This window comes from Rhinolophus ferrumequinum, chromosome 6, assembly GCF_004115265.2.
Source record: "Rhinolophus ferrumequinum isolate MPI-CBG mRhiFer1 chromosome 6, mRhiFer1_v1.p, whole genome shotgun sequence".
Lineage (NCBI taxonomy): Eukaryota > Metazoa > Chordata > Mammalia > Chiroptera > Rhinolophidae > Rhinolophus > Rhinolophus ferrumequinum.
In genome coordinates, this window is record NC_046289.1 from 32,223,060 (window position 1) to 32,231,987 (window position 8,928).

An 8,928-nucleotide genomic window follows, 5' to 3' on the forward strand; every position below is an offset into this window, starting at 1 on the left:
GGAGCAACCAGAATAATGCCATAAACATGAGGTTTTTAATCCATTTGTATGCTGTTGTTGCAGATTGGAATATAAACCGTACCCCATACTCATGAAGAATACTATTTCATTCTTAGTTTAGACTTTTAAGAACCAGAAATCTAATGAAACATTTCCATTAGAACAGCATCGAATACGATCACATGCAGCATAAATGTGCATTTATTGGTTTATTTTAATTTTTAAAGTATCAATATTAATTGACGTTCTATTATAAAAGCCTGCCCAATGTAGAAAATGTGAAAAATCTGCAAACTACATAGAAGACATGAAAAGTTATTTTTCATGTCTTCCATGATGGAAGATAATCACTTTGAACATCCCAGTATTTTTTTTCCTATATGATTCATTTTGAAGTGTTATTAGTATTATCTAATCCTTAACTAATTTTAAGACTTCCAAAATGTTTGTTCTCCCTGTGATTTCCATCCTTTCAGTTAGTGAACCCATGTTCTTTCAGGAAGAATTATTGTTTTGTTATTTTTCAATAAAATTGAAATGTATTGTGGGTTAAGGGAAAGAGTTTGCCATGAGTTACTAGTGACTAACTCCTGTTTCGAAGGAAAATTGTGGTTACCATGAAGGAAAATTTAATCCATCTTGCCCCAGTGCATTTGTTATCTTGAGAGCTAGGTGAACTACCTTTGACTGTTTCCCTAGGATTAGGTCACCCACGAAGGTAACTTTCTGTTTCAGTAGGTGATGTTAAGAAACAAAACAACACCCTTTAAGTTAATCAGTTTTGGAAAATAGAGACCTGCTTTATATCCCAAGTCTTTGATGTGTTTAGTGGTTCCTGTAAGGATCTGCCTCTCTTTTGTTTTGATTGACAAGACCTTTCCTATATATTTGAGCAGTCAAGCAGCCCAGTAACAGAGGGTAGAGACATTTACCCAGAGCAAACTTCTACCATTCATCGTGACTTTCAGAAATCTTGGGTGCAAGTGTGAGCTCCAAGAGCAGCATTAGCTCCAACCAGATCAGGTACGTGCTTCTCCATATTTGTAACTTCATTCTTCCTGAGGGGAAGTCCAAAGGGCCCTACTAAGGTGACAGATCAGAACTAGGAGCTGGGAGACCAGATTAGGAAATAAATAACTTTCCAGTCTGTTTGAAGTGATGATGGATTGGGGGCATTCCATAAATGCAATGTCTGCCCTCACTTCGACATTCAGGTATGTTCCGTCTAGTGGGCCGAGCATGAAAGGAGAGATTCCTTGTTCCTGAAAAGCACAGGAAATGACCAAGAACCAGAGAGGACAGACATGAGGGTAGGCTAGGATTATGTTTTCAACGCCTCATGTGTTTTCCATCATTTGAATGTAAATTGACTCACAGCTAGGTGCCTATTACAGTGGAGGCATAGAGCAGAAGCAACTTGTAGCCAGTAGGACACATTTTTATGAAAGGCCACAGGGTCAGATGCCAAGTTTCACATCTTGTGCAGATGCATCTTTTGCGGAGGGTTGGGGTGGTAACAATACACATGAGCATACAGTTATAATTTATCCATCTCCCCCCTCGATTCCCCATGCACGACACTCAAAATATAATTTTGAACTAACATGTAACATGGCACCAAACACACTGGACCTGAATAACAATAACTAGTGTGTATGCATGTATGATGGTAGGAGATGCATTACTTTTCCTTTTAATCAGTTTTTGTGTTCATTTTGAAGAGACCATCGGAACAAACTTTTTTAACATACGAGTCAAGTCCAGCAGTTGGGTGACAATAAGGAGAAGCCTGAGGATGCCCTTGGAGGGTGGGGTGTCCAGTGAGCACAGTGGGCCCACAGAATCCATACTGGAGTCAGTGAGAGGAAACTTTGGGCATCTGTGTTGGAGTTTGTGGACATCTGCAATTACTTGGCTCATTTCTTCTGAAATGCTAAGAGTAAGGTCCCTTTGATAGCCACCAACACATTGTTGGCTGCCCCATGGAGGGCAGCTGGGTCTGTTAATGAACTCTTTCCTTTCCTTCTTTGGAGGAACAGCATGAAACTGGCATACCTTTTCCTCGGCCCCATGGCCCTCCTCCTCCTGGCTGGCTGCTGCTGTGTTCTCAGCACCTCCGGTGGGAACCTGGGCACATTTGTAGGCTGTGCTGTGCGGGAGTTCACGTTCGTGGCCAAGAAGCCAGGCTGCAGGGGCCTTCGAATCACCACGGATGCCTGTTGGGGCCGCTGTGAAACCTGGGAGGTGAGTCCCAAGACAGGCCCAGGGGGCAATGTCTTCAGGGCCAGGCCACTTGGCCCGATTCCTAAGTGTGCACTTTTTTTTTGATGAAATGAGGTAGAGCTGGGGCATTTCCCCTTATCTGTGGATTTTCTTTTCTTTTCTTTTCTTTTCTTTTTTTAACAACAATGATTTGGCATGCTCCAAAACTATCTAAAAGAAACATGCTCTTGCCCCTCTAACAAAGCATTGATAAAATTAATAATTTTACTTGGATGGTATCTGTGTATTTGGGAATAACCTCTGGGAGGTGAAGATGTCCCATTATATGACCCATTTTACAGATGACATGGAGGAATTCAAGGGGTGAGTGACTGCAAAGTCATGTAGAGAGACAGTGGAAAGTTGGGAATAAATTCTTGTTTCAAAGGATGGAACCAGAACTCTTCCCTGTATTTCTCCATCTGTGACAAAGCCAACCCTTAACCAAGAGAGAGCCCTTAGGCTGTACACCAGGTGCGGGTGGGTTCTCAGCTCCTTCAGTGAGTGCCTCTCCCATGGCCCTGCCTCACCCCTCACCAGAAATTCCTGGGAGCATCATGGATTATCACTGACAGATCCGTTAAGTCCCTTTTATATTTAATTATATCCTGCCTTTTTAGACACATTGCTTTTAAAACGAGGATACAAATTTCAAACAAAGTTAGAACCCTGTTGGACTGAGATGAGGAAATGTTTGCTCCAGGTGGGAAGAAAGGCCAGTTAGCCCCCGTCAAATCACATCACAGAGTGACTGCTGACTCTTCCCACTGGGGCCTGAATTGGCTACTAATGAAGTACCAACTCGAATCTTGTCATCCCAGCTCAAAAACCTTTAATGACCACTCACTACTGCAAATTCAATAACCAGTTTTCAAGGTCCTTAGCAATAGGACGTCTGCCTGTTTCCACAGGGACTATCCATATTCTGAGTTCTAGCCTTGTCAGATTGATTTTTAAGGCTTTGTTAAATGCCCTTCATAAAATCTCACTTTTGGTTCTTTTCTCATATCCCTTCTCATTTCCATCTGTCATTATCAAATTTATTGTTCCATACCTGTCTCCATCCCCAAGGGTTTTCTGACTCCCTGGTCAGGCCATGACTCTAGCCTACCTTTTGTCTTACTTTTCACCCACCGTACAACACTAGATGAGGGCAGATATTCATTCTTGTGCCTTTCACAGCTCTTGTCAAAGTAGTGTACGAAGAAGGCATTCAATAAATACTTGGTGAGTTGTACAGGATTGACCTCTACTGGAGTTACGAAGTACATCTTCTGGCATAATTGATGCCGACTTAGAAGCCCTTGAGCACCGTGAGAGGACACTGCCATCAGGAGAAACACCCTTCTGTGCAGGGAGGCAGAGAACAACCTCGTGTCACTTAGATAAAGTGATGGCCCATGAATGGAATTGGGTTATGGTGATGTAATCGCCGATTAAATGAAACTACTCCACCCAATTAGCTTTTTTTTTTTTTTTTTTTTTTTTGCATCATTCAGAGGCCAAATGAAAATTCAGTTGCTAAGGATACCATGGCTGTGAGTTGACATCAAACATACTCTGTTCGGCACCTTCTCACATTCAGGGCGTGGCCTGGTGGTGCCTCCCACTGCTCTAAGTTCGTTTTGGGGCTACTTGGAGTTCTTTCTGGGCCCAAGTCTCAAACCAGCTCATCTTCTGTTATGAATCGATGAATGTCGTTAACTGGATCATGGCCACGCACAGGAGGTGAACACAGAAACTGTGTTCCCACTGGAGAAATGGAAGCACCACGATGATTAGAAAGCAAGATTCTCCTTACTGTTAGCCAGCTTTTATTTATGCCTTTACTACACTAAGAAAGGGAGGTTACTTATACAAAAAAATAAAAATAAATGAGATTTATTTTCCCAGCAATCTGAAACTTTCTGAGATATAAATCACTTATTTTTGGTAACTGAACTGGGGAGCACATGTGAAGATAAAGACGTTTACAGTGACAAAGTGGTTGCATTTTACTCTGAAGGTGGAACTGCTGCTGTAAACAGCCTTTGCTCATGGCCTGGGTTTAGCGTTGCCAGATTTAGCAAAAAGCAAAACCAAACCAAACCATGATGCCAGTGAAACTTGAATGTTAAATGACCACTTTTTAAAATGTCTGTTCCATGCATATCCTTACACTAAAAAAATGTGTTACTTATTTGAAATTCAAATATTACTGGAAATTCAAAAATACAGGACTAGGTGTCCTGTATTTTATCTGACAACCCTGCCTGGGATTCCAGATTACTGGGAGTAAGAGGATATGAAGCAAACCTTACCTCCGCAATGATGCTGGGAGGTAGGTATTTGGTTGTATAGAGGAGGAAACTGAAGCCTCAAGAAGTTTAGTGGGTTTTCTAAGGTCTCCAGCGAGTGGCAGAACAGGGACTCAAGCTCGATAGATCTGACTGCAGGATTTGAAATTTCAACTGTTACTTTGTGCTGATTTCCTGATCGAGATGCTCTGTTTATCAAAATTAATTTTGAATTCAACATTTATAAAAGGTGAAGGAAGGACGTGAATCCTTTGATTATCCGAACAGTATATAGGACATTCTGGAAACTGCCTTCCTCTGTTTCCTTTCATTAACTCCACAAATAGTTACTGAGAACCTCCGGGGTGCCAGGTACTCATCTAGGCAGCAGAGGCACAGCAGGGAAAATGGGCAACAATCCCTGTCCTAATGGAGCTGATTTTCTAGAGTGGGAAAAATACAGCACAAATAAATGAAATGTATAATATGTCACATGGTACTGATAAGTGCTATCGAGGAAAAGAAAGCAGGAAGAAAGAGGGAGAGGAAATGGAAAGGTGTGGAAAGGCTTAAATAGCACGGTCAGGAAAGGCTTCCCTGAAAAGGTGACGTTTGAACAAAAACCTAATGTTGGTGAAGGAATGAATCTTAAGGGAGAAGAGCATTCTGGCAGCGTGAAGAGCAAGGGCAAGAGCCCTGGGGTGGACTGGTCCTGGGTTTGAGGACAGTCAGGAGACTTGTGGCTGGAACAGAGTGAGGAAGCCAGCAAGACAGGGTCATGGGGGACATATCAGGAGGTGAAGGAAGGAGAGTGGAGGCTGACGGAGGGTTTGGGGGTGATTATAAGGGCTTTGGCTTTTACTCTGCTGAGTGAGGTGGGAAATCACTGGGGCTTTGAGCTGAGGGGAGATTGGAGCTAACATATTTTTAAGGGCTCACTTGGGGCTGCTGTGCTCCAAACAGACTGTAGAGGGTAACGGTAGAAAAGAGGAGACCAGTTAGAAGGCTCGGCAATGATCAAGATGATTTATTTGTTAAATATTTACTTAGCACTTACTGGGGGCCATGACTCTTCTGGGAGCTTGGGATATGGTAGGGAACAAAATCAGCTTCCTGCTTTTAGGAGTTTGCTTTCTATTGGGAGGAGACAGGTGAACAAGTAGACAAAAGAATAACAAGTTAATTTCTGATAGTGATAAATGGTACCGAGAAAATGTAGCAGGATGGTATGTTCTAATGGTATGTTCTCATTTTCTACCTGTGGGGACAGAAGCCCATTCTGGAACCCCCCTACATCGAAGCCCATCATCGCGTCTGTACCTACAATGAGACCAAACAGGTGACAGTCAAGCTGCCCCACTGTGCCGCGGGAGTCGACCCCTTCTACACCTACCCCATGGCTGTCCGCTGTGACTGCGGGCCCTGTTCCACTGCCACCACCGAATGTGACACCGTCTGAAACTGGCATGGCCTGCAGGACATAGCTGGCCACCATGAGCCTCACAGACCCTCCTGCATGGGCAGCACCAGCAGCTGTTACCCCCCTGGATTCGAGGACTGTTTAATTTTGTGGAGGAAGTTACCTGTCTCCCTTAGCTCAGGCACAAGGCCCAGAGGCTGCATACTTATGTTAAAAATACAAAGTGGTATTTGTGCCTTCACTAAAATAATTTCTCTGGTTCACACATCTGCGAATTAATGTTCCTTCACCTGGAAGCTCAGAACATAATTTGTCTATCACAATCTTCCTGCTATTTGGAATTCTACTATGCCAATGGTTTAAATGCCCTGGGCATAATTAGGAAATGGGGCTATAATAAAAAGTCTTACTTGCATAGCAAGTCCTCTTTAATGACTGGTCTCCAACTAGATTTATGACCAAAGGGCCAGAAATGAATAAATGCTTTGGTCCTCATGTCCCTCCATGCAACTGCAAGCTTCCTTAGAGAAAATACTCCATTCTCCTCTTAACTGTTACCTACTGCAAGAACAGAGATTGCTCAGATTTAAAAGAGGAAGGGAGATAGTAGCTCAAATTGAAAGGAGTTTGGATTTGGGTGATTTTATTACCCTGCAAAATTCCTCAAGTTCCCTTAAGATCCTTAATAAAGAAGTCCTTTTTAAGCAAAAATCTCAGAAAAAAATATGTCACTAGAGCTATCTATCATTTATGCTTAAAATTTTATGAAATTAAACTCATGTGATACTCTCCCAAAGCTATGCCCAAATGATGATTCACAAATATTCTTTCCATTTAGTGTATTTAAAATTTAAATTGTCCTTTTTTTAAACTCAGAAATTTTACATGCTTGTAAGGGGTAAAACCTCACTGCTGGCTCAGAGGAAAGTCTGTGATGGTCTAGCTTTTGCCTTCTCTAAAACCTTTCAGCAGCTGATTCTCTGTGACTTTTTTGTGTGAAAACTCTAATACTATGCAAGTGTCTTTAATTCTGACATTTTGGGGGTTGTAATTAACCTTGTTTCTTCTTCGTAATACGCCAGGAGAATCTTATTAATGCCAATAAAGCATGTCCTCTGTCTTTTGAATTCATGAAAACTTTCAAAAAAGTCTTTTAATTTTTCATATTTTTGGAATTACAATAACAAGCACCTTTACAATGAATTACGAGGTTATTTTTGCTTCCACATTAATTTAGGATGTCCTGTTTAGTAAAGGACACAGACAGAGATGGCTGGGTATCATGAGTCCCCAAAGTGACTTCATCTGTGTTCCTTCCCCGAGACGGATCACAGCTGGGCACCGGGAGTCCTCTTTGAGAGAGGGATGTGTGAGTCCCGTGAAAACAGTAAAGCAAAAGTTGGGATTGATGGTCAAGGACTGGGTGCTGAGGTGGACATCTGGGAACAAAGAACAAGAGCAAATCCACCCCAGTCTTTAGTGCAGATCTGTCACTCTCGCATGAAAAATAGTTGAGTGCCCGGGGTCTCTGTGGTGGTGATTGGGGATAATAGTGGGTGGCACCACTCAAGTAGTTTCAACCTATCCCCAAATACTTCCCTCAGGATTTTCTGAGAGAAAGGGCTGCTTCTGGAAACGTAGGGGGAAAAGGCAGAGGCAGTAAGGGCTTGCCAGAATTTGAGAAAAGACCACAGCATCAGTAAGGGTCCTGGCAGGAAACATGATACACTGCCGTGGATATTGAGGAGAGTTTAATGAAGAGACTACTTAAAGATATTGGGACAGAGTCCCAGAGTCCCTGCATGACAACACAGTTAGGGAAACGAACAAGGAAGTGAAGGTCAACCTTAGGCTAAAGGAGCAAGTAGTGGAAGTGAGTATCAGACCCCAAAGAGAACTGCAGGAGAGAGATGTCTGACAGGAGCTGCAATTTTTCATAGGAAGAGGCAGCCATCACCAAACAGAGGCCTGGTGGGGGAGCAAACACACCAACCTCACTCTGCTCCCATGCTCGTTCTGCTGCTGAATCAAATGGGGAGGCAGAGAGGGAGGGAGCCTATTGATTCAGTCCATAAATGTTGGCCTCTTGGGAAGCAGGTTACAGAAGCGTGGAGAGTGGATCTGAGGGGCCAATGGATGAAATCCAGCATAACTGTCTTTTGGGAAGCTTAGCCAGCATGCCCACGGCAGCACTGTGCGCTGCGAGACCGCTAAGGCATGCTACAGCATCGCAATTTCCAAGACTTCTCTGTGATGAGCCGGGATGCGACACACACGAAAGGTAGGTCCTGGCTAATACAAAATCAACACCATTTGAGAGGCATGAAAACAATGGTAATTATCAGGGTTATAGGATTAGTTAGTTAAGTGCAATCAAAACATTCAGGTTATGATACAAAAGCTGCATTTGAAGAGACTCTTCTGAAGCTGGAGGACAGACTGTGCTGAAAATCAGGCTTCAGACCTAGTTGGGAGAGCAGCTGAATTGTATAAAAGACTGGCTCTGACACCTTAGCAGTCTCCTCTACGTATGTCCAGGGCCTCACAGGGAAGGAGGGGGACACAGAGACCTGTAATGTAGACCATTTCTGGCTGAGCTTGAGCTTCCCGGACCACTCCTCCTTGCTGGAGAAGATCATCCTCCCTCCTTGGAGAGCAGGCTGAAGCCCCATCTGGGGAGGGTGCTTTACATGATAATACTGGCCCTTCTCAAACACTCCCCACAACCCCTCGCTGGTTTAACTTTGATAATTAGGGTCAAGTCTCAGGCTGAACTGGCTGGGGTAGGACTTTCCTTGTTGTGGGAGGAACGAGATTCTCCATCAACGCGCCCTCACAGCATGATCAGTGTAAACAGTAGAATGTGCTTAGGAATAAATCTGGAGGGTGTCCGACTGGGATGACAGGGTGTGGGTGGCAGGATAGGAGCTTGGATAAGCTTGGGGACATTCTCCCATGACTCAGGATTTA

General features: G+C 43.4%; 1 protein-coding gene across 1 annotated transcript; it reads left to right on the forward strand.

Moving 5' to 3' along the window:
• Positions 1–2,040: 2,040 nt before the first annotated feature.
• On the forward strand, positions 2,041–5,997 carry GPHB5 (glycoprotein hormone subunit beta 5). The gene is made up of 2 exons (XM_033109599.1): positions 2,041–2,244; positions 5,809–5,997. Exons 1-2 carry the CDS (start codon positions 2,041–2,043, stop codon positions 5,995–5,997), a joined length of 393 nt encoding a protein of 130 aa, XP_032965490.1.
• Positions 5,998–8,928: the final 2,931 nt, after the last annotated feature.